General features: G+C 33.7%; 4 protein-coding genes across 6 annotated transcripts; 3 read left to right on the top strand and 1 right to left on the bottom strand.

Annotated features, from left to right (window-relative positions):
* The first annotated feature begins 94 nt into the window (after positions 1-94).
* On the top strand, positions 95-4,099 carry LOC101212650 (protein trichome birefringence-like 19). The gene is made up of 2 exons (XM_004145609.3): positions 95-773; positions 3,072-4,099. Exons 1-2 carry the CDS (start codon positions 237-239, stop codon positions 3,879-3,881), a joined length of 1,347 nt encoding a protein of 448 aa, XP_004145657.1. The 5' UTR covers positions 95-236; the 3' UTR covers positions 3,882-4,099.
* Positions 4,064-6,805, bottom strand: LOC101206785 (hypothetical protein). The gene is made up of 6 exons (XM_004145589.3): positions 6,415-6,805; positions 5,601-5,723; positions 4,946-5,131; positions 4,746-4,827; positions 4,611-4,675; positions 4,064-4,527 (listed from the first exon to the last, which is right to left on the bottom strand). Exons 1-6 carry the CDS (start codon positions 6,706-6,708, stop codon positions 4,228-4,230), a joined length of 1,050 nt encoding a protein of 349 aa, XP_004145637.1. The 5' UTR covers positions 6,709-6,805; the 3' UTR covers positions 4,064-4,227.
* Positions 6,806-9,601: 2,796 nt separating this feature from the next.
* Positions 9,602-12,447, top strand: LOC101212405 (GDSL esterase/lipase At1g71691). Its single transcript, XM_004145608.3, has 5 exons — positions 9,602-10,057; positions 10,183-10,310; positions 10,577-10,816; positions 11,083-11,338; positions 11,425-12,447. Exons 1-5 carry the CDS (start codon positions 9,700-9,702, stop codon positions 11,652-11,654), a joined length of 1,212 nt encoding a protein of 403 aa, XP_004145656.2. The 5' UTR covers positions 9,602-9,699; the 3' UTR covers positions 11,655-12,447.
* Positions 12,448-15,071: 2,624 nt separating this feature from the next.
* On the top strand, positions 15,072-22,021 carry LOC101206540 (isoprenylcysteine alpha-carbonyl methylesterase ICME). Of its 3 annotated transcripts, none has more exons than XM_011653063.2 (11): positions 15,074-15,537; positions 15,974-16,050; positions 17,557-17,626; positions 17,730-17,810; positions 18,379-18,453; positions 19,046-19,147; positions 19,230-19,370; positions 20,139-20,204; positions 20,298-20,441; positions 20,867-20,957; positions 21,521-22,021. In XM_011653063.2, the coding sequence occupies exons 1-11, from the start codon at positions 15,263-15,265 to the stop codon at positions 21,680-21,682; spliced, it is 1,284 nt and encodes a 427-aa protein (XP_011651365.1). In that variant the 5' UTR covers positions 15,074-15,262; the 3' UTR covers positions 21,683-22,021. The 3 variants fall into 3 exon arrangements, with proteins under 3 accessions (XP_031739204.1, XP_011651365.1, XP_004145636.3); XM_004145588.3 differs by having other exon boundaries at positions 15,336-15,537; positions 15,979-16,050; XM_031883344.1 differs by lacking the exon at positions 21,521-22,021 and having other exon boundaries at positions 15,072-15,537; positions 20,846-20,957.
* The last annotated feature ends 3,324 nt before the right edge of the window (positions 22,022-25,345 follow it).

Raw genomic sequence — 25,345 nt, 5'->3', positions numbered from 1 at the left:
AATTAAATGGATATAAAGTTTGAATAAAATTGATACAAACTGACCTACTACTTCCATACTCCCTGCGTTATTCCACTAATCTACACGCCCTTACTATACTTTCAGTCTTTCACACACACTTCCTTTATTTACATATTTATAATTAAATAAAATCATTTTCTGTCTGTTTATATTTTAATTAAAAGAAGCAAAATTTCACTTCCCCTTTTTCTCCTTCCATCTTCTTTCTCTCTCCAATGATGCTCCAAAGCCAAGCAACCACCACCGACCTCCGCCCTTGCAAAAATGGCCAATTCAGAACCCTAATGCCCATTCTCGGTGGAGCATTAGCTCTATTGATCCTCACCACCATCCCTCTCTCTTTCCCTCTCCTCAATTACTCCCTCCTACTCCTCAAAACCTCTCTCGAATCTCCTGCCTCCGCCGCCTCCGCCGCCTTCCGCCCCCAGATCTTCTCCTCTGGAAATCTCTCCCTCCTCTCCGCCCTCCCTTGCGATCTCGCTATCGGGGATTGGATCCCTAATTCTAACCCCAAAGCGCCCCTCCCCTACACCAACGATAGCTGCTGGGCGATTCACGACCACCTCAATTGCCTCAAGTACGGGAGGCCAGACGGTGGGTTTCTGCGCTGGAGGTGGAGGCCCGACGGGTGTGAGCTTCCTTCGTTTAATCCGGCGCAGTTTTTGGAACTGATGAGGCATAAGGCGTTTGCGTTTGTTGGGGATAATATTGCCAGAAATCACGTTCAGTCTCTCATCTGCCTCCTCTCCAAGGTTAATTATTTCACCCTTTTTCACTCTCTTTTTCTTTTATTTATTTGCTTTTCTTACTCCGCCATTGTCGGCTGTACCATTTTTATCATTACTTTAGCTTCTTCTTCTTCTTCTTTTTTTTTTTTACTAATTTCGTTCCTCATTTTTTATCTCCTCACTTTCCATATTGCTTTCTATATTTTCATATTTATGCTTCTTTATTTATTTTAACAAAATTAAAGAATTCATGTAGGGACTTTGTGTTGTGAATCATGTGATAAGGCTTTGTTTGATTGCGGTGGATTTTCTTTACTTTGAGTTTTTTTTTTTATAATAAATTCACAGTCTTTTAGTTCAATTATAGTTTGTTTAAGTTTAATGACTAAACTATTTGTTGTTGTTTTTGAAGTTTTTCTTTTTCTTTTTGTGTGTGTGTGCCTTATACTTTAAAGCTTGGTTTAATTAGAGGCCTCTTAGTGTGGAAATTATTGTTGGTATTCCGTATTTAGATAAAAAAATTTGTGTTCATAGGTTTGATGGTACAATGGAGAAGTAATAGAAATTGAATGAATTGAAAGTCTCTATATGGAATATTTTGTTTTAGTATCTTTGAGTGTGGGGTAAGTCACATTGCACCATTTATTCATTTAAACCCCCTCTCCCTTTTCTTTCTTTTACTTTTATTCTTTTTTTTTTATATATATAAAAGAAAAAGTATATATATTTTTATGTGGGTTTGGTTATGGCAGGTCAACAACCTTATGTGAAATAATTATGAATCAAATTTCAATGTATTTATTAGTTAATTTATAAATTTGATCTCTAAAATTCTGATCTTTTTTACGTACTATTTCAATGTCTATTAAATTCTTTAAAAATTATCTAATAAATCTGCCTAATTGTATCTAATGGGTGTAATAAAATTTTAATTTTTTATCCTATTGGTTTTCAAAATTTTAATTTCCATCTAATAGATCAACTATTTATGATATATTTTTTAAGGTTTAAAGATTTACTAAATAACAATCAATTTTATTGTTTAAACATCTATTTGATATTTTTCTAGTTTGACTTAGTAATGGTACAATTTAAAGTTTAAAAAAACTTAAGGCACTAATGTATAAAACAAAAAATGTGCATATAACAATGCCTTTTTTTTTTTTTTTGTGACAATTATAGAAAAATGAATTAATCCCTTGAACATTTCTTCTCTTCTAATATTTATTTTCTAAAGAAAACCCATGAAACACACCCATGTGATATTGATCTAGATAATGGTTTTAATATTATGAGAATCTTTGCTGAGAACAATGACACTGGGGGATTCCACTATATTTCTTAATTAACCAAATGTTAATTACTTATAAATAAAATATGTTTATTGTGTTTTCAATGAGTATTGTTTAGTACTTTTAGAGTTGTATTTAACTATAACTTATGGATTTAAAACATTCCCAATACAATTAGGAGAAATTAGAAATTTAGCACCGTTTTTATTTTCATGATGTAATGTATCTAATACTAAATCAATTTTAATCTGCTGTTATACATGTTATGAAAAAAAACCTGTTTTTTATTCAATAGAGGATGAGAAATTTGAATCACAAACATTACGATACATACATATGTCAGTTATGCTATTCTTCTTTATTTGGTTATGCTATTCTCCTGTCTTTAGCACTTGAAAAGAAAGAAAAGAAAAATGTTTTGGAAATCAATTTTGTACTTTTATTCTGAAAATATTTTTAATGAGTAGGTTTTTTTTCCAATGATTTTTAAAAAGTATGTTGAAGGCAAAATGCCATTGAGTTTTACTTGTATGCTACAGCTACAAGAAAATAAAAACAATGCAATTCAATTGTAATTGAAACTCATGAAAGTTTGTTTAAAGGAAATTTATTAAAGTTGTATAAACTAACTAAATTACATAAATGCTCATGTCACATGCATTTTAAAATTTTCAATTAATAAGCAACTTTAGGATTATATATATCAGATGGATTGGGAGTAAAATTGAAGCTTTTAAGAAGGAACGAACCCCCAATTGTTGTTGTACTAGAAAAAGAAGTAGAGATCAAGTTGTTTTATTATTGTTCAAGGAAAACCAACTTAGTGGTTTTTAAAAAGAAATGGGGGGGGGGGGGGGGGGGGGGGGGGGGACTTGTCATTCAAGTATGTTTCATTAGATTTTGTTCTGAAAAAGCAGAAAACTATTTCGAAACAGCGTAGCTTCTAAATAGTCATAAAGCCTTCAAACTTCCACTTTCTGTGTAATTTACTTTATTCTTTACACCTCATTCTTTATTTGTTGATTCTCAGCTCGAGTATCCAATAGATGTTTCACCTAGCCGAGGCGAACACTTCAAGAAATGGAAATACATGAACTATAACTTCACAGTGGCCTTTCTGTGGACAACCCATCTAGTAAAATCAAAAGAGTTAACAACAGGAGGTGTCTTCAATCTATATTTAGACGAGTATGATGAAGCATGGACTTCCCATATAGCTGGATTCGATTACTTGATGATCTCATCCGGCCAATGGTTTCTCCATCCTATGTTTTACTATGAAAACGGCCAAGTCACCGGCTGCCACGACTGCTTTCTCAACAATGTAACCGAGTTAGGAATCTACCATGGGTACAGAAAGGCCTTCAGAACGGCCTTCAAAGCCATTCTGAACTCAGAGAACTACAAAGGCATCACTTACATGAGAACTTTCTCACCATCACACTTTGAAAATGGGCTGTGGAATCAAGGTGGGAATTGTTTGAGAACAGAGCCATTCAAGAGCAAAAACACAGCATTAGAAGGTATGAATCTGGAGCTTTATATGACTCAAATGGAGGAGTTTAGAAGAGCTGAAAGAGAAGGGAGAAAGAAAGGATTTAAGTTGAGATTGCTTGATACAACACAAGCAATGTGGTTGAGACCAGATGGCCATCCAAGTAAATATAGTCATTGGCCTCAAGGGAATGAGAATTTGAATAATGATTGTATTCATTGGTGCTTGCCTGGCCCTATTGATATTTGGAGTGATTTCTTGCTTCATATGTTGAAAATGGAAGGCATCCGATCAGCTCAAGAGAGAGTTCAGTTTGCTCTTCAAACAGAATTGAATCAAAGATGAAAGTTCTTCCAACTGCATTTTGTTTTGTCTTGTTTGTTTTGGTTTTTGGTTTTTGGTTTTTATTCTTTATAATTATAATAGTTATTATTATTATTACTTTTTCTTTTTCTTTTTTACAACCACAGCTCTTCATCTGTATTGCTCCACCTATTAAATGAAAGAATGAATGCCAATAAACACAATCAACACAAGTTTGCCATCTATTCAGTTCTTGGAGAGAATTCAAAAGGATGATTTGTTTACATATATTTGATCACTTTATTGGTGTTCTACTTGGTATCCGAGTTTCTATATATCTAATTAGTTATTACATACAAATAAAATACTGATGAATATATGTGGTTGTTCAGAATGAAATTTTGATGAAAACCAATATATGTAGAGCTAAAATGTAGACCACGAAAGCAGAACGGAATAGCATCAGTCTCTGTTGATTTTCACTCCGACCACCACTGCGATAAGGTAGTCTGTGGTGCGAGTCAGCTAAGAGGTCTTGAAAATTCTTGTCGGACATGCTTTTTCCAAAACGATTACGAGCAATATTAGCCTCGGAGCTGCTACTTTGCAGCCTCCTTGATGATGTTTTTAGTTTTTCCAGCTCCATCTCCTTCAGATGAATGTCACTTGCCAAACCTTCGGCTTGTGCCTACAAACAGGGAAATACTTGGAATTGATTTTATTATTTGAATCGAAAGTTTAAGCATTCAACTTCAGAAATGTAAGATTCACCTGTTTTACAGCTAGTTGCTCCATGAGGCTATGGAGTTGTTTGTCTAACATTTTCTCTCTCTGAACTGCAAAAGTCTTTGATATCAAGTCTTTGAAAAAGGAATAAGGAGAACAATTGTGACCAATTGAAAATACCTGGTGAAGGCTGTTTTAGAGCTTTATCCTGAATTTCTGCCCAGTTTTTTTCTAATTCTTTAACTGTGTCTTCCATTGAACTCTAGAAGAATAACCAAACTTTGTCAGCAATAACTATTAGGAAATGCGGAGAAGAGAGATAAAAGGAAAAGGAAAAGGAAAAGGAAAAAAACTATTAAAATCAAAATAAGGCAGCAAACCAGTTCTTGTTTCTTGATCTCTAGTTTGTCTAGCAACGCAGACTTTGATAATTCCATATCTTGTTCTGCTTCAACTTTCGAAGGTTTGGATGTCAATTTTCCGAAGTTGATTGATTCATCATTTTCCAGAGCAGCTTGTGCGTTTTCTAGCTCAACTTCCAGATTCTTGGTGGTTTCTTCTAACTCCTGTAGTATAAATTAACAAAGAACAATTTTAAAAAATATATATTGGTAGGAGCTTGAACTATCCAACAATTTGATGAATTCTTTTATATCATGTTAATAACGCCATGTAAATGCATTTCCAACTCTTCCATAATGCTGGATTAACGTAATATCCATTTGAAAGGAGAAATGAATATTTATGGTCAAACAGAACACCAATGTGGTACTTAATTTTAGGTTTTGAAAATTAAGCTTATAAAGGCTACTTCACACCTAAGTTTTTCACTAAAACGAAGCTAAGTTTCGAGAACTATAGTTTATGTTTTTAGAATTTGACTAGGAATTGAAGTGATTCTTTTACTTGAAAAATCAAAATTAGGAGAGAAACAACCGGCACAAATATCAAAAACCAAAAACAAAAAAGGAAATTTTCATCAAATAGAGCCTTAGAAATAGCAACTGACACGAAGTTGGGATCTTAAACCATTACCTCTAACTTCCTCAGAAGCAAATCTGCTTCCTGTCTCTTTTCCTGTATTTTATTTTCACAATTTGAAATGGCCTTTCCATATGCAACATTTTCTTCCTGTAGTGATATCTCTCTCAATTGGACCTGGAAATGAGAACGATGCCAACTATCAGAAGTAATATTACAGGTTCTTGACAAACATTATGAACATTCAAGTAAGAATAATAATATGATTAAACGCACTGTTTTTCGACAAAATAAACGTACCAAGGAAAACACAAGGCAACCAAGAACATTTCTGGGGTATAACTAAATCGTTTCTCCAACCAATCAGTGTAAAGCAATAGAATTATTCCACATACATGGTACAGAAAGTTTAATATTTGTTTCCAAAATCTGCCAGCGATCTCTAAATACCAGTTTTAACTCCTATAGAAGCACAAACTTGCCAAACCTCATACCATCGGCAAAAGTTCATCAAACCTTATTGTATTGGTTAATCTAATCTAATTTCACTCTATAAATAGCAACGGTGGCATAACTCTTTTCTCAATCCTCCGAATCTCTCACCAAAAATCAGCATACATCTCCCCTTGAAGAAGTTAAACTATTTTGTCAAAATCGAGCTAAGAATAAATTCCACCGAAATTAAACTATTTTGTAATGATCTCGAAACAGAACAATAACAAATATTCAACAATGCAGCATCTATGGTGAACAATTGACAAACACGAATCGCAGTTAGAGTTGTGGAGAACAGTAACAAACACGAATGAAAGTCCGAGATCGTTAAACGTATACTGGCAAAGTAATATTTAGAATGTAGAAGGCTAACCTGTTCTCGTGTGGAAGAGTGGGCGTTCAATTGAAGAGTAAGATCGGCCGTTGAAGCAAGAGAGTGAGCATGAAGATGGGGAAGGCGTTGGGAGATGTCGGGAGGAGGCAATCGAAGGCGCAGATCGCGGACCGAGCGGCTGAGAGAAGCTGCTTTCTGATTCAATTCTCGAACGTAATTCTGCTGGTCGGGAGTAAAAATTAGGGGAATGGAAGTGGTACGTTCGTCGTTGTGGTTGGCGCCGCCGCCGCCGCCGGCGACGACGTCCGCTGCCCATGAGAGCAAACCGGCCATTTTTGGCTATTGATCCTCTCCGTCGGTAGGGCAATAGGTTGAAATGTTGGAGGTGAATCTAATGAGTTAGTTTCCCAAATAAAGAAAACATTAGGGGTAGATAGTTCAATTATAATTATCCTTTTGAAAAATGTTTGTTGTTATTTCGTAGTCATATAATTTGGAACACCAAACCACATTTGTTTATTTACGTCTACACATTTAAAATATATTCTACCCAAATTGTCAAAATAAATAAATTATTGGATTCTTTTAAAAAAAATATAAATAAGCAGCAAAAAGCTTACCACCCACGATCAAAAATTAAAAAAGAATACTCGTGATTAATTGTCATCGAGATCATTTAGACTATTTTGTCACATGATAGATTTTTTTAAGATTCTTTGCTAGACAATAGCTTAGATTTGAGTGTTTTTTTATACACGAATATTTATACACACTCGTCTAGATTTGATTTAAATAGAAGGAGAACAAAATTAGAATATTTTTAAAAAATGGTCAAACCCTTCGTTGAAAAATCTTATGGAATTTATATTAATAGAAGAAAATTGAAAGTATTTACAACCTATAGGAAAAAAACACGAATGCTTTGGTATTGGGTTAAAATTTAGTTATCCATTTTGAGCTTGGATTAAAATTTTACTATGCGTCCTAAATTCGTTTGTCAATTTTTCTATTTTTAAAAGTTTCTGAGATATTATTTTTTAGTGGCTTTTTCTTATGGAGTATAAATAATATTTTTTTCTATTTTCGAAAAAACTTCTATAATATTCTATTTTATACATAGGTATATGAGTATACCGTAGGTTATAAATATGTGTCTCGCTTGACCACACCCTCAATTTTCTATTTTAAATATAGATTTATATATTATAACAACATTTAATTAATACTCTCATGAGATATTATTTATTTTTCTAATGAAATTCAAGAATTTTATGTTAAATAATAAATTTTCAAATGATTTTAACATTTAAGAAAAATCTACAAAAAAATTAATAATCATGAACGAAAAATAATTCTAGAAAGGAATTTTTCTTTTAACGTGAAATTCATTCACAAGAAATTAGCCAAAATCACACCTCCTCCCTAAAAATGGAGGAGAAAATATTTGGAATATAACGAAAGGACCTAACTTCTTCTCTAGAGGAAGAAGAGATAGAAAAAAAAAAAAAACCATCCAGTCCCCCTTAAACAATACGGCACAAGCCAAACAATGAGCGATTTCATTTGTCGAGCAAGTGCACCGACCAAAAAAATCCACCCGTGGCAATCTTTCCCAACTCAACCACCTCACAACTCAATCAACACCAAAGACTAACAATTAATGACATTAATGAGATTCGTACAATAATATTCCACCTGCACATGGGGGAAAACCCATGACCCAAAAAAGGCTAACACAACAGACAAACTTCTAACCAAACCAAGAGCCTTAAGCACTTTGATAGGCCACTTGACACTAATCTTTTCACAGCTAGCTAGGATGAGAGATCCAATAGAGTCACAAATGACTTAGTTAAAGCCACCGACCTCTTAGCATCGCTCCAAGAAGCATCAAACTTAAGCTTTCAAAAACAAGCAAAAGGCGACACCTGACTCCTCAGGCTCTCCCTTATCACTGCTCATAGACAACCACATCCTCGCCCCTAAACTTCTCTACATGAAGAGCAAACATGTTCATCAAAACATTGCCCTTTGGAGATGCTCCACTATGCTTGAGAGAATTTCTATAATTCCAAACATCCCATAAAAGGATGGATACAGCAACCCAATCTTTAATATTCAGCACTTTCACGATCTCATCCTAACAATCCTTTAAACCATAAAGAACATAGAGTAAGAAAGGGAAAGAGGGGAGTCAAATGCTTTTAATAAATTTATACCTCCATAAGGCATGTCCTGCAAAATAAACAAAGAGGGTTAGCAACAATTCATTTCTTGCGAATGTTGTCCAGACCATGGCAGGCAAAACATTGGAAATAGCCTTCCACACAGTCATTTTCACCCTTCAGGGCACCCCAACATTCCACACAGATCTCTAGAAAGGTTTTACCTTCTTATGATTTTAAAAGTGTTATTTGGTTCAAGATCGTGTACTAAATATAAAAGATCTTGAAAAAATCTGAAAAAATCGTTGGAGCTCAAAACACGATTGTCCAAATCTAAACAATCTATACCAAAAAATCTTGAAGAAAAAAATTGTTTAGATTTGGCTAAACAACAAAATCTAAACGATCGATTACCAAAAAATCTTGAAAAAAATCTAAATCTAACGAACATTTAGCCAAATCTAAATGATCTTGGTACAAGATCATGTACCAAATATGTTACGTCCGTGAGTGGCCAATTAATCGCGCATTGACTTGAACATTTTTGCTATTTTTCATTGTGGGCCACCATCAACATTTTTGCTATTTTTCATTGTGGGCCACCATCATCTTCCCAACTCCACAGTTACCAAAGATCATTTAGCCCACCATCATCTCCATCGCTAGCTAGTGCATTTCATCTTCCCAACTCCAGAGTTGACCATATTTTCCATACTTCACCTTCTTACGACGATGACGGGTTTATACACCTTCTTCACTGAAACTCAATGCCACAGATATTCTTAGGGTTTCGTGTTTTTTATGGTTGAACATCATACAACGATTTCATATAGTTCGAATGAAGATTTTAAAAGATTGAAGACTAAAAAGTTACATTTTAAAAACTAAGAGACAAAAATGAATTAAGAAAACTTTTTAAAACTAAGGGGGTGTAAAAGAAACATATTTTTATAAAACTTTGGGGGGTGTAAGCATGTAATTTTGGGAATTTCTCTTTTTATCTCTATAAATTCAAATCTTTTAGGGACATTTATACATTTAACATAACATAGTTTAGAAATTAGAAAGGTAAGAGTTTGAGGAAGAGTTGAAGCCGTGATTTTCCCGCCTTCTTCAATAACAATCACAATCACAATCTTTCCCTTCGAATCTAAAACTAATGGCGCTTAGCCTCCTAATTTCCCTATTCTTCATCCTCATTTCCTCCGTTTTTCTCCAATCAACAGCACCTCTCCCAAACCCTGCACCTCATCCCAATCCTTTGCCTCCGACTCCTAATTACGGTTTCACAACCATTCCAAATTCTTCTTTTCCCATTCCTCCACCCCTCCCTCCTCCGCCCTCCAACTCTCTTGTTCCCGCCCTTTTCGTCATCGGTGACTCCACCGTCGACTCCGGCACCAATAATTTCCTCGGAACCTTCGCCCGCGCCGATCATCTTCCCTATGGTCGAGATTTCGACACGCATACTCCCACTGGAAGGTTCTCTAATGGAAGAATTCCCGTCGATTTTCTTGGTATTCTTTCTTCTTCTTTTTTTGTTTCTTGATTCTTTTTGCTCTTCTTTCTGGATATCTTATGATTTCTTTAAACGTTCTCTTAGGTTTGATTTCTTGTTTTTGTTTCTGGATGTTCTTCTCAGCCCTACGTCTTGGACTTCCTTTTGTTCCAAGTTATCTTGGACATGTTGGAGCAGTGGAAGATATGATCCAAGGAGTGAATTACGCATCGGCTAGTGCTGGAGTTATCTTCACTAGTGGATCCGAATTGGTACTTCTTTTCTTTCATTAATTTCCGTCGGTTTTATTCATTGATTAAAAGAAAATCATCAAGAAATATGCAAATTGATTTCTATTTCTTTTAGCAATTTAATGTTCTGTTATAAATTAATATATTCATGGAAGTAAAACGGAGTTTCATAACGTATCAAGTAATCTTGGGTTGATTTAGAATGGTAGATACGATCGTTGTTCTTTTAACTTAGTATTATGATTTCTTGCATGTCAATTTTCTTTCTGAAATGTTATATGTAACAGGGCCAACACATCTCCTTTACACAACAAATTCAGCAATTTATGGACACTTTTCAGCAGTTTGTTCTAAATATGGGCGAGAAGGCTGCTGCCGATCACATTTCCAATTCAGTCTTTTACATATCAATTGGAATCAACGATTACATTCATTACTATCTGTTTAATATATCTAATGTTCAAAATCTTTACCCTCCATGGAATTTTAACCAATTTCTTGCAGTCACAATCAGACAGGAAATCAAGGTGATTTTATTGTATATAGTTCTTGCTACACATAATAGAAAGAAGTATATACATACATTACCCATTATATATGCCATATTTTTGCCTTCAGGATATTGTTATTGTGCATATATTTTCATTTTCCAAAATTTGAGCTTTTGGATTATTTTAGATATCGGGAACCAACCATACGTTGTAAGCCCTGTATAGGAGTTTCATTTATTCACACTATGTTAATTTATCAATTGTTTAAGAACTTTCTAAAAGACTCTCTGTTGATGGTCCAGAATTTGTATAACATGAATGCTAGGAGAATCGTTGTAATGGGATTGGCACCTATTGGTTGTGCTCCTTTCTACTTATGGCAGTACCGTAGTGAGAATGGGGCCTGTATTGAGGAGATAAATGATATGGTTATGGAGTTCAACTTTGCCATGAGATATGTGGTCGAGGAGCTCGGCATGGAGTTGCCCGATTCGAATATAATCTTCTGTGATTTGCTTCAAGGTTCAATGGATATCTTGAAGAATCATGAATATTATGGTGAATGACAATCTAACTTCTTTTTTACTCTCCTCACCATGATCCACATTTGTTTGTCTCATTGTGTTAGTCTCTTTTCCATCTAGGTTTCAATGTAACATCGAATGCTTGTTGTGGGTTTGGTCGTTACAATGGATGGATCATGTGCATCTCACCAATTATGGCATGTAAAAATGCTTCTAATCATATTTGGTGGGATCAATTTCATCCAACGGATGCAGTGAATGCTATTCTTGCAGATAACGTGTGGAATGGTCTCCACACAACAATGTGCTATCCAAAGAATTTGCAGGACGTGATAAACGCTCATGGCTGAAGGATACTTTGGTCAGGCTTGTTCATTCACAAAGCTACACCAACATACATATTCCCACCGTAATACTTGTTACCACTCAACCACTCCTCCAAAAGCAACATTCATATAGGAAATGGTGACATAAATAAACTTGCAGAAGAATTTCAAATCTTATGCTTGCTTTCTAGAAATATGGTGGTGATTGAGGCCTATTTGGTAATTGATAGGGATTGAAATAGTAGGATTGCTTATATTTTGCTCTAGTGCATAGTCAGTCTCGAAGACGATTTTTTTGTATGCCTTTGTTTTCTTTCATCTTCTTAATGAAAGCTCTTCAGATTCTATCTTCTGTATTGTTTGAGCATGGCAAGGAAGCTAAGAGCAGTTGAGAAACGAGGAAAAAAGTAAGTCGGGATTGAGGACATAACTTTTTGTCGTTTGGAAGAACTGCTTAGCAAATCATGGAACCAAGAGAGAGAGCTGTGAAGAGTTTGAGGTTGAGGAACCACAGATGCCAAATATTTGTGAAGGATTCAACATAAAATGAAAGAACAAAGTCGTTATGAGGAAGAAGATCCCAAATATTCAACACAAGGAACAGAAAGATGAACAATGAAGGTGGTGATTTCTCTAAACATGAAACTATACTTTTTGTTTTTTTGTTTATGTTTTTGTTATTTGGTTATAGACTACATATATTTTGAACATGGAGCTTTTGTTTTGGGTAAAATCTTTTCTCTTAATATAACTGTATTTAGTTACTCTTTTAGGTGATGATATCATGTAATAAATATTATTTTATATTTGTGTTCTACATAATTTTTTTTATTTATTTAAATTTTCATATAAACGATTAGAAAGTTGATTTTAGGTTAGATTAAGTATTTAATTTTATGTTAGAAAGTAGTAATTTTTAGATTTATTGCACACACATGCTTGAATTTTATAATGTTTATAATACATGAAATATTATTGAAGATTATATTATTGGTACAATAAATCGTTTGTAAAAATAGCAAACGAATTTATGATAATAGGGTTTTTGTCACAAAATTTTTTAAATTGTAAAGTAACAAATTTAAAAGTTGTAATTCTCCAATGATCTTCTGATAATCCTTTGTAGCTGTTTGATTATTGATAGTCGTTTGATATTATTAATTAATTATCATATTCTTAATATGCAAAAGAAAAATATGTTATTTATAGACAATTTGACAAGTATGAGCTAGATTACATTGTCACTAAAAATTGATATCTTCATGACATATGATAGTGTAGATGGTTGAAGTATGACAATAAAGTGTAGTATAACGAACATCCATCTAATAAATATTTATAATATGAAAAATATTTTTGAAAGGAACAATGATTATTCAAATTTTCAAAGGGTGCCATGTGAACGAATATTTTAAAGTAAATTAATTTATGAAAGCACAGTGTGGGACTCTTTCCTTTTCAGTTTCCATCCATCAAAGAAACATGGCAGTATCATATCCATAATAATCTCTCCCATTACTTTCTTTTTTTTTTCTCCACCACAATTTCACATCCAATTTAAAAAACAATCTACTTTAGAAAAATTATGTAATATCTAGACACTCTTAATCATGGATAGTAATGGAAGTTTATGATAATAGTATATCTGTTGTTGGTAGAATTCAAACTTTTGCTATATTTTTTTTTTGTAAATACCTTTAATTTATTTTATTATATTTAAAAATATTCCTATTTTAAATGATAAATTATTAAAAGTATTTTTATATATAGTAAAATTAGTGATACGTATATATCTATCCATATCTAATTAAAACTATATTTCTAAACAACTTGGTATAAACTTAATAATCATTTCTTGTTCATCTAGAAACACTTTTATTATTACTCCATCGTTGAATTAATATACCGACATTAATTTTCTTGTTTATTAGTTGAATATTGCCATTTATTTTCATCATTTAAGCTAAACGAGTTGACTTGAAACTGTTTACATTATTGATATGCGTTTCATACCTACTTGTTTGGTCAAAATTTGAATCTTAATTGAATATTAAAGAGTATGTTTTTGTAGACATGAAAGTAATGTTTTGAATATAGAATAGAAGGAAAAAATTGAACGTCAATAATAATAAAAGGTTGTTAGAGATAGTGAGTTGATATATGATGTTTGAAGTTCACATATCTTTATTTGGGATGGAGAATTGTTTTGTCTAAGTTTATATATTTGTATTTGAGGTGCAAAGTTGAGTTCATATATCTTTGAATTCTAAATAACTTGCTTTTATGCTAACAATTTGGTTTTGAGTTTTTTTATTCAATAATTCTACTCATTTTTGTTTGAATAAATAATGAATTACAACTTTTTTATTTTAAATTTTAAATTTTTCTTTATTTTTAAGGATCATTTTAAAAAGCAAAATATAGCAAAATCCATCCAATCGTCAATAATCTATTTAATTTTTTTTTCTGTAGTGAACAATAATTAACCAAGTACATTTGTTAGACTAATATGTATAAATAAAGTGAGAAATTAAAGAGAATCAAAACTTATGACTCATAATTTTTCTCCATGAATTTCATCTGTCTTATTTTTTTTCCCTTCTTGTTGTTGCTCTATATTTTTAATTAAATATGAATATCATCTTTAACAGCCAATAGAAAGGCACCACATTTCATCAACGACACCGTATTTAGTTGGAGGATCATTGGGAACGCATCTCCCATTTTCATTAATTCTTGATGTAACAAATCTTCATTTCATGGTTTTATTTGTTATTTGTTATTATTATTATTTGCTTAATATTTGAAGTGCATGCATGCATGCTTTCTCAAATTCTTGACACATTTGATAACTGAATTCAACTTTTATGAAAGTTTAGGAAGTATATAAACCCAAATTTAAAACTACATCGACTACTGTTTTTAACTTTGAATTCATTTGTGAGGTAAGTGAAACTTTGGATATCTGCTACATCATCTTACACCTCCAACTGTTTATTTATTCACATAGATACAAAGAATTGAATCCATCATTCAATTTGAATGATTTCAAAAATGAGAGAAATTGAGTATATTTTAGTTAGCAACCATTTAATATAATTTCAAAACACTTTGAAGTTGTACTATTTAATAACTGTTTTTTAAAAAATATTATTAAAGGATGTGTAGTCCAAATTTGTTAGTGTTAGAACCATGAAAAGAAAAAGGACGAAATAAATAAATTGAGGTAATTAATAATGAAGAAAAGTTTAAAGTTAGAAGCATATGGAAATGATAGATAAGAAATAAAAATAAAAATAAAAAGGATGTTTGAAACTTTGAAGGGACTCTCTCATCAAATTGGGAGTCTTATCAAAGTGATCGTTATTATTCGGTATGCCACATACGCAAACACGTGGCAATCTTATTGCAACTTTGAAACTTCCAAAAGTTTCCCATTCTTTTATTTCTTTATTTCTTACCCTTCCAATCTCACACCCTTTTCCCATCTCTTCCATTTTGAATCCAAAATTCACACAATTTCATCTCAATACTCAAAACGGCTTCCAATTTTTCAAATCTGAATCTCAAATTCCCCCCTCCCGATTTCCCCTTCCGATCGCCTTCCCTTCCATCCTCTCCTCCCGCCGTCCATGGCGGCTCCGGCTGACCGGCTCCGCCCTGTCGTCAAGTTCTCCGGCCAAGGGATTCGCTTTGACGACGATGATTCCACCCAGACTCGCCCTCTGCTTTCCAGGATGCTCACTTATCCGATTGGGATTTTCCACCACCAGTTGCGCCGCCGTCTCGGCGTCGGAAAGCCCCAAGTGCCACGGCGCCAGCAGTCTTTTAGTCGAGATTTTGGCCATGCAGCTGCCGAAACCTTTCTCATTACTCGCCTCAGCTTCACTCTCCTTCGATCTCTTGGGTAATCTGGAAATGGATTCTCTCTGCTCTCTATCTCTTTTTGTCCATTACTTGAAAGCCTGAATGTTCTGATTAAGTGGTGAATGTAACTTCGATCCCTCTATCTCTCTGTTCTGACTATGAGTTGGATTATCTCCTTAATTTGCGGCGGGTTCTTCCTGTAATTAGAATTTGCAAATACCTAACAGGATGCCAAATTTTCTTTCTATAATGGAAAGGATCTTATATCATAGCTTATAGTTTCATGCTTTCTTCTCCTGGGGATCACTTCAATCATGAAATCTCTTATTGTATTAATTTCTTTTCTTCGAACAGGAGGATCGGTAAAATTTTAAATTAATCATGAAATCTTTACGGAATGAATATAGTTTTGCTTTTTCAATGGGCTCTTCCTCTCTCTCTCTCTCTCTGTATCATGATCCCTTCTTTTCGTTCAGGGTAGGGTACCGGTGGGTCGTACGATTAACTGCACTTGCAGTGTATGCCATCCTTCTTATGCCCGGTTTTCTTCAAGGTATTTTTTTTAACATACTTATTGCATAAGTGTCTTTTGCTTTTTTGTCCTGTAAAATCTTATTGGAATTTCGTTATCTTTAATATAAAATTGCGTGTGGGGAATACAAATTAAAGCACCAATAGAAGCCTCTGGTCAACTTAGTCATGCGCTTTCTTCCGTAGCCTATAAAATTGGTGAAGGCCACATTTCCTCTTTGACGTCCTTCCTTACTATTTTCTGAATAACACCTTCTAGCTATCAATCTCGTTCTTATGAGCCATCATTTTTGTACTTTGAGTAAACTCACTCGACCAATGGTCAAGTTTTATGATATTTAATCCAATGAAGCTTGTTGTATGTAAATATTTTGTAAAAAAATGGTGGTTAGAGTTACTTCTCATAATCCTTAGCCCTTCCATGACTAGATCAATCTCATGCTGGTTGATTCATAACATCCCCTGTTCTTTATTTTTCCTTACATGGCATTTCAATGGGAAATGAGAGGTTCATGTTCTAATTTATGTACTCTTTATAAGTTTCAACCGTGTTTAGAAGCTAAAAAAAATAATGAAAAAGGACACTCAACTGGTAGCTGCACAAATTGATCACTTAATAATTCTCTGTTCTCTGTTAGACAAAGGGGGTCTCTGCACCAATAATCTTCTAGGGCCAATGTCAATCCATAACAGATGATAGGCTATACAATCATGTTTCTAACATCAATACTCTACTCAAAACAGCGTCTCTGCCTCTTATGTGTCAATGGATGAGAATTATCCACTTTATTTTGTACCAAATATTCTTGATTCACTCAGTTTCTGGTGAAGATAAAGATTTTAACTCAGGTGCAAGGGTAGATACACTTTGTCTTTAATGAGTAAGGTATAGTGAACTATATTGAAATCACGTTAAACTTGGACAGTTTTCTGAGTTTGGATACTCTCACGATCATCGCAGCCCTCTGGCTGGATAGTGGATATCATGTTTACAAGAAATTGTTCAGTGAATTCAACATCAATCTAGATAGAAGTACTAAGTCCAGAGTTTTCTGAATATCAATGAAAGTTTTGACTTTTGAAGGAAAAAGAAAATGAAAACCATAGTTGTTTAAATTAGATGTAAAAAATAATAATAAAAAAACTAAAAGATGAAGGAGGATAAAGGGAGATACATGTAGATAGAGAAATGAGAGGATGAACGAAATCCAAGATAATTATTATAATAGAAAAATTGTTGGAAAAATATAAGTTAATCAGCTATTTGAAACTTAAGTATCCATGAATTTCTCTGATAATAAATTCATTGATGTTGCCATCTCGACTTACAGAAATTCAATGTGATCACACAACCTGTAATTTTGGCCATCATTTCAACATTTTAGTACAGTCTAAAGAAAGAAAATATCATCCCCTCATATTAATGTTGCCATCTCGACTTACAGAAATTTGACTGAAATGTTATTATTGGAAACATTTGCATGTCCTGGATTAATTCACGTATCTGATTACCTTTTGTTTACAACAGTTATGTATGACTATTACTTCTCAAGTCAGGTTCGGAGAGATATTATTTATGGAACTCAACCGAGAAATAGGTATGTGTTCTACAACAGGTAATTGTTAAGTCTGCCTTTTTCTACGTCAACCATTATCCAATTCATGACTTTTTTTCTATCCTTCTTTTGGATGATGTTTCAGCTTGGATTTGTATCTACCTACAAATACTGATAAAAAGAAACCAGTTGTGATATTCGTTAGCGGTGGAGCTTGGATTATTGGGTAAGTGTAGACTGTAGACGATTATGCATGTCCATCCTAAAATGATTTTTGGCATTGGCTTCGTTCAGGTCTTACAGATGCTCTTCTTCTAAGCTATACAATTTTATTACTACAATACACTACATGTTTTATTCTTTAGACTTTTCTGTACACTGGTTTTTTTGTTGTCCTTAATTAAAGAAGGATGATTTCGAAAGCTCTTTGGGTAATCCAAATGGAGGATAGGAAGGAAAAAAAATCGAGAATCTTGAAGATAACTAGTCAGGGTACTAAAAAATTATATTCCTTTCTAAGTTCTCTTCAGGAGGGCTATAGCTGCAATAACCACATAATAATTATATCTTTTTCTATCTTTTTGTAAACATTTGGGTCTGGGGAATGACAAACTTACATCCTCGGGAAACCTTATGAATTATGAAAAAACTAAAATGGCCAAACTACCTCTTTTTTTTTGGAAGGACATGTACCAAAATAGCAAATTGATTTGTTTAATTATCTTCATGGAAGCTTTTTTGCGTCTTAGTTTCCCATTCTGGAAATACAATATTAATATTTGTTAATGATTTAGGAATAAAGCATGGGGAGCACTTTTAGGACTGCAGTTGGCAGAGAGAGACGTCATTGTAGCCTCAATTGACTATAGGTAATGCATTATGTTCAAGCATTACTTCGATGAACTTTTTAAACTCTTCTCATTCTTCCTTTCTTCATTATTGTTATTATTATTTTCTTCTGTGGGGCAGGGGGGATACTGGTGGTTTATATGGTTCTCTGTTTGACTTATTTGAATGAAGAATGATGGGTGCAAGAAACTTGACTGAATGGCATGCGTTAACCTAAGAGAAGTTAAACCTTTAGTTTGGGTGATGTATCTGTGTCCAACATGTTGGACACTTTCTCTGACAAATCTATTAGTACAGATAATACTAGTAGTTTCTTGGACATGGGCTCTATTTATTGGTACAATGGATATTGTCAAATCTAGTTGTTGGAGTTAATATAAGTTTGAAACTTCTTAGGTATGTGTCAAATGATTGTTAAACATAATTAGCTGACGTAATAAACTTTGAGAGTTAAATACAGGAAACTTGTTTCTATAAATGCATAAGGAAACTTCAAATTTCTCTCTGACACAGAAATAGTAGTTTCTTGAAGAGTGCTATTTTAATAAACATGTCCTTGTTATGACCGTGTCTTGATTTTCTATCTTAATCTCATAACCCTGTACTTTGCAGGAACTTTCCTCAGGGCACAATCAGTGACATGGTGAAAGATGTTTCTCAAGGGATTTCATTTGTATGCAAGAATATAGCAGACTATGGAGGAGATCTGGACAGGTGACTGAATGATTTCTTCATTTTTTTCATCCTTCATCATATGCTCACCACCTTATTATTTTATTTTGCCCCATCTTAATAGAATCTTTCTGATGGGACAATCAGCTGGTGCACATATTTCCGTTTGTGCCCTCTTGGATCAAGCAATCAAAGAAGCTAGAAAAGGAGAGAGTGTAGATTGGAGTGTCTCCCAAATAAAAGCTTATTTTGGTTTATCTGGAGGGTAATTTTCTACGTCTTTCTTGTGGCATTTAAGGAATTCCCATGAAATTATATGATCAATAATTCCAAGCCTCTTTGGTTTGTCTATGATTGGACATCGCATGCTTTGTCGCCAATCCTAAACTTTTTCTTCTTTTATAAAGACCACTTAGATGAAGTACATTTTGTATGTGCTTCAGAAGGTGCCAGTCAGAATAGAATAGAATAGGATGAGAAGAATTTGAGCTATACACGTCAATATTTTTTCTGGACTTTTTGCAATAAAAATGGCGGGTTGTTGTGTAACCTCTCAACTTCTCATCTCTGGGGCTTTAACAACAAATTCATCCCATTCAATAGATTCTATAATCATTTTTTGTATTGGCTCTTGGCTGGGTAAAATCTTTTACTTTCCTTTCAAAGTATAGCCCAAGGGACGTTATGATATAAACTGAAAGGCCTCCAGGTGGTTGATCCTTTTTCATGCCAATGGTTTATAAATCTTGTAACACCTCTCAAATTCTATTATCTATATGAGGGGACAAGGGGAACACCGTGCATTCTATAGATTTGAAAAGCTGAAGCCTATATATTTGAGGACTGAATTCACAACAGTTTATTAGTCAAAATGTAGTCTTGCTGGAAAGTAGTAGAAACACCCTTAGTTGACCATTGCTCTTTCAATTTTTATTTCATTACTTTATAAAGTCCCAGTTATTGATCATTGTGCAATTTTCCTTCTGAATGAGGACCCTGTACTCAAGTTTTCTTTTCTGAATTCTGTGAACAGGTATAACTTGTGGAAACTAGTCGATCACTTTGATAGTAGGGGTCTATATCGTTCTGTCTTTTTGAGGTAGGTTCTAAATGTCTATTTTCTCTTCATTAACTGACTAGTTTATGTCAACTTATTCCTTTTCACAATTTGAGCCACTTTTATTCTCTGTAGCATAATGGAAGGTGAAGAATCTTTGTCCCAGTTTTCCCCAGAAATAAGAATCCAAGATCCTAGTGTTAGTGATGTTGTTTCCAGTTTACCTCCTTTTGTTCTTTTCCATGGCACGGGTGATTATTCAATCCCATTTGATGCCAGGTTAGTGTATTTCTCTTATTGAATTGATATCAGATGAACCCTAATAAAATATGTAAAATGACCTATTATCTTTAATTTTTGGAATGGTGAAGTGTTGTAACCTTTAATTGTGTATAAATGGGTGATTATGTGAAAAAAAATATTTTTGGCGGTGTAAAGTGTGTAATTGGAACAGAAAGGGAAAAAAGTATGTTCGGTCTTCTATTTATTAAGATCTCATAGCTTTTCTGGAATCTTATAATAGATGCTTGCTAATCAGCTCCTGCTCAGTATATAAATTATGCATAGGTATGAAACCAATAAAAGTAAAGGAATCCGATTATGCCCAATTTCAAGCATCAAAAAATAGAATCATATTCTCATGGTCGTCGGATGAATAAGTTCTATGTCCTTTTAACTTTCAGATGCTAATTCCAAATTTTCAGTGAAACTTTCGTGGAGACACTTCGAAAAGTAGGGGCACAAGCTGACTTATTTCTCTATGAGGGAAAAACTCACACAGATTTGTTCCTTCAAGTAAGCTGACCTCAAGGCCTTATTGTAGCTTCTGATGTTGTCTTTTGGTTACTCTCATTTGAACTTTATAACCCTCCTACAGGAGTGACTCAGCGTAAGTTTGACATGTGCACACACCCACAAACTTCTTTGAGGGAAAAGATAATTATTTTCTCATGCGTACATTTTCTCTAAAATTTATCCACTGTATTTATGCTATGGAGGAAGATCGACCAGAGCAATACATTATTTACATTTTTAGGTTTTTTGACTTTCACAAAATTGTCATTAAAAATTTAGGAAGAGAAGGGATAAAAAAGGTGGTTTATCTTTTTTATCTGCCTGTTTTTATTTTCTACAAGTCCTTTAACAAACTCGTGACTGATTTGATATATTTAACTAAAAGTGTGTATACCTGTATAAATACCCTTACAAAAAGGAGAGGAACTTAACCATTATATTGGAAGAGAAAAAAAAAAGTTGATTGTTAGCTTCGTTTCGTGTTGTACTTGGGAAGATGAGAGATTCCTTCTTGCATCTTTCTACATAGTCATTTTGTGAAGCTTCTTGTCATCTTTTTTCAGGATCCGTTTCGTGGAGGCAATTATGAACTTTTTGATCAAATAGTTGCCATATTACATGCTGGAGACGAGGAAGCTCTTGCAAAGGATTCTATGGCGCCACCAAAACCACGCCTTGTTCCAGAGGTATTGATAAGATTGGCACGAATGGTTAGCCCTTTCTGAATCCTTCCTCCATTGTCTTTCAGCTTCTCACAAACAAATAACCAATTTCTGTGGGGTAATATCAGAATATCACCACTGTATTCACTTTGTGTGTTGGCTATTCCTATGTATCATTGTAAATTGGTTTAGAAGCTCTTGAATCCAGTCTGCAATTGCAGCTATTGCTGGAGAGTATTCAAAACTTCTATTCGTTGTAGCATCATTGATATTTGTAGTGCCTATTGTTGGTTTAGAATTCGCAATCCTAAGATTGCCCATTGCCCATTGCCCATTGATTATGTATTATTGTTTGTTTCAATATACTTTAGCTATATAATATTTACCAATTCGTTCATTCGATTTTGACTGTGCTATTTTGATTATTTTATTTACAATACCTACTGATTGTTAAATTGAAGAGGATCCAAGTTACAGGTCCATTGTGTTCATACTGCCACTAATCTGGAGCACTAAAAAAATTTGATCAAAGGATTTCAATGTCCTTTGAAGATTTTTTTTTGTGTTTGGTGAAAGTGGTAGTCCAAACTGTTCATACAGACTTGAATAAAATTTCTTATACTTTATATTAATAAACCTTATTAGGAACCAACTTGTGTACAGACTATAATTAACCTTATTAAGAACCAAACTTGGTTATAACCTATATAATTATTAGGTAGTTTTTAATAAAATCAAAATTATTAGGTAGTTAGAAAATAAAAATTGACAATGGTTGAAAGTATAATGATTAAACTATTAAGAACTTGAAGATATATGGAATAGAAATTGATCGGCCAAAATTATTACTTGGTATGACTGTTCTGTTTGTGAAATCTAAAGTTGTAATGAAAAGTGGTTTGTGAAATATGAATTTTGTCCAACATTGGAAATCCTATGTTTAGCAAGTGTGTAGTAACACAAATCTTCCAATGTGGGACGATTACCTCCTTTCTTTCAAAAAACAACTTTTTCATTTTGTTATGGATCTTAAGCTCAAACTCATTTTCAACCATCCTCCACGAATGGCTGGTATGGTAAGAAGAAAAATAAAGAGGAAAAAGAAAACTCTAAAAGAATTCATGAGCTATTAGAAGATAAACGCAAGTATCGGTATATTTTGATTTGAATTGGTGCAACAACTTTATTAGTGAGAGTGAGTTTTTGCCTCTTGAACTTTCCCTAACTGAGGTTGGGACCATACAACACGTTTTTACTTCTTAACTAACTGAGGTTGGGACCATACAACACGTTTTTACTTCTTAAATTTTCTTGATTTCGTGATATAAAGTGTTATTTATGATCGTGCACATAAAACTCTGGTTACCGTGAAAACTCTGAAAAATAACTCTTTCGTACAAGACGGCCCCACTTTCACATTCATGTTTATAGCTTCATCAAGTTTATCGTAGCAGACCACTCACAACTAAGCTATGAAGACTATTCACGTGGTCCATACTTAGACCAACTTCATTAAGTTTGTCAAAGGCAAACCACTCAAAATTGAACTATGAAAATTTAACTAGTCTGTGAGACCTTTGTTTGGAACATAAGGGTCAAAATTTTGACTAAGTGTTGAATAAGCGTTATGAGAAGAAGCTTGCATTTTGATGTCTATGTTAGGACGAGGTGAGACAAGAAGACGTTAGGCGTTTAAGGACTATTATGCATTTTGAAAGTACCACCCGAAATGAAACCAAGCGGGATGCCTAATCTTGATTGGACAAAAATTTACATGTAAGATTAAGGGTTAAGCATGATTAAGTAAAATACTAATCTTACACATGTAAAGTTATAAGTAAGAGCTGACAATTTTAAAAGAAGCTTAAGGATGACTAATCACGTTTAAGATTAGTATAAATAAAACTGAAAAGGATTTATAAGGGTGTTAGTTTTTCTGAAGATTTTTCAAAGTGATGAAGTTGTTAAGGGAAATTCTAAGAAAAAAGGAAGAGCTGCAGCTAAAGTTAGGCGTTTTAAGTTGAAGGAAAATCAAATTTTTGTGAGTGACTTTGAAATGTGTTTTGCACTTTAAAGCTTTTTTTTTAAACATCATGTTGGATTGTAATGGTGTTTTATGCATGAATATTTTCAAATGAAAGCTTATGTTTAAAGAAAGTTGTGTTGTTTAAATGGATGTGAGATTGTGTTCAAAATATTAGTCTTATTCCTATCAATGAGCTAACTGTTATATGAACAATAGGGTATAGGCAACCATGTAGAAAAGGTATGCATGGTGGAGTGAAGCTAGTCAATGCATAAAAGATGTGTATTATGTTTGGCGGCCTGAACAACGAGGAATAAACCAAGGGATTCCTGGATGCTACTGATGAAAAGACCATCAGAGTAGTCTAAACACAAGGCGATGAGTCTTGGCATTGAGAATGGTTCATGGTCTCGACGAGAAAGATACAAGGCTAATATGTGTTATGTGTTTGAATATTATGAAATGAGGTGATAAGCCTAATTGAACTGAAACGTTTTTGTCTTTGAAATGTATTTTCAAAGGATTTTTCTTAAAATCTCACTAAGTCTTTTGACTTATTTTTAAAAATTTCCTTCCCATGTGTTCAAGTGTTAAGGCTAGGCTAAGAAGGTAGGATGAGCTAGCAAGGCGTTTGAAGTTAGAAGTCGAGGAAGATGTTTAGTTTAAGCTGTTGTAATTTTGATCAAGGATATATGTATAATGTTGTATGGTGCATGGTTAAATCTAATAAAAGAAGTTGTTTGTTGTACTCTCTACAGCGTTATGATGTTTCTTATCGCGTAATGGTTAAGTTTTATAGTGTCATGTTACTTGAGTGAACTAGGTGATAAGTCCAAGTTTAAAAATGTTTAATCTAAATCACGTCGCTTCCCGCATGGCACATTTTTTTTTTGTTTGTATGCAAAGCAGGGTGTGACATAGTCCATCAAGTTCACACCAAAACCACCCAAAGAAGGGCTATAGACCTTTATGGTTTTGGTTACCTCCATCAAGTCTATACTAGAGCTACCCAAAGAAAGAGCTATGGGCTATGGAGTTTTTCATGAGTTTGAGTATCATGCTTAATGAGGCTTTTTGAAATATTTTTCTTATTAGACCTTTGGTTAGAGAATCCGCTAAGTTTCTTTCTGACCTCACAAATTACAAGGAGATAATTCCTCCTTTCACCAACTGTTTTAAAGCTCCATATTTAAGACGTATGTCTCCTTTTGCCATTATATACACTATTTTTGGTAAATCCAATGGCTACTTGTGAGTCACAATGTAACAAGACTAGTACTGATGCACCTCACAATGGTACATCCCTCAATAGGCTTCTAAGTCATTCAACCTCTCTTGTCCTGCTAATTATAGAGTGATAACCTCTGATTCCATAGTGGATCTAGCTCTAATAGTCTTTTTTGAAAACTTCCATGATATGGCTCCCCCTCCTAGTAAGAACACATTTCCACTAGTGAAGCTTACTTCGTCGTTATCTATTATCCAATTTGCATCCCTATAGCCTTCTAAAACAATAAGAAATTTGTTAGAATGCAAACAATGATCTACTTTGCCCTTAAGGTACCTTAACACACGATGGAGTGCAATCCATTGATCCTTATCAGAATTATGTGTGTATCTCAATCTACTCACAACATATGTTATATCAGGTCTTGTGTAACTCATTAAAAACATGACACTCTCTATGATCTTTGCTTATT

The sequence above is a fragment of the Cucumis sativus genome, chromosome 3 (assembly GCF_000004075.3).
Source record: "Cucumis sativus cultivar 9930 chromosome 3, Cucumber_9930_V3, whole genome shotgun sequence".
In the NCBI taxonomy this organism is placed as follows: domain Eukaryota; kingdom Viridiplantae; phylum Streptophyta; class Magnoliopsida; order Cucurbitales; family Cucurbitaceae; genus Cucumis; species Cucumis sativus.
This window is presented reverse-complemented; position numbering and strand designations above follow the sequence as displayed.

Coding starts and splice junctions, on each gene's coding strand:
- LOC101206540 (XM_011653063.2), top strand. CDS start 15,263: ATGGCGGCTCCGGCTGACCGGCTCCGCCCTGTCGTCAAGTTCTCCGGC. Junction 17,627..17,729: donor GGAACTCAACCGAGAAATAG/GTATGTGTTCTA, acceptor ATGATGTTTCAG/CTTGGATTTGTATCTACCTA. Junction 17,811..18,378: donor GGTGGAGCTTGGATTATTGG/GTAAGTGTAGAC, acceptor TTAATGATTTAG/GAATAAAGCATGGGGAGCAC.
- LOC101212405 (XM_004145608.3), top strand. CDS start 9,700: ATGGCGCTTAGCCTCCTAATTTCCCTATTCTTCATCCTCATTTCCTCC. Junction 10,058..10,182: donor AATTCCCGTCGATTTTCTTG/GTATTCTTTCTT, acceptor TGTTCTTCTCAG/CCCTACGTCTTGGACTTCCT. Junction 10,817..11,082: donor CAATCAGACAGGAAATCAAG/GTGATTTTATTG, acceptor TTGATGGTCCAG/AATTTGTATAACATGAATGC.
- LOC101212650 (XM_004145609.3), top strand. CDS start 237: ATGATGCTCCAAAGCCAAGCAACCACCACCGACCTCCGCCCTTGCAAA. Junction 774..3,071: donor TCATCTGCCTCCTCTCCAAG/GTTAATTATTTC, acceptor GTTGATTCTCAG/CTCGAGTATCCAATAGATGT.
- LOC101206785 (XM_004145589.3), bottom strand. CDS start 6,708: ATGGCCGGTTTGCTCTCATGGGCAGCGGACGTCGTCGCCGGCGGCGGC. Junction 5,724..6,414: donor ACTCTTCCACACGAGAACAG/GTTAGCCTTCTA, acceptor TCTCATTTCCAG/GTCCAATTGAGAGAGATATC. Junction 4,528..4,610: donor AGCAACTAGCTGTAAAACAG/GTGAATCTTACA, acceptor CCCTGTTTGTAG/GCACAAGCCGAAGGTTTGGC.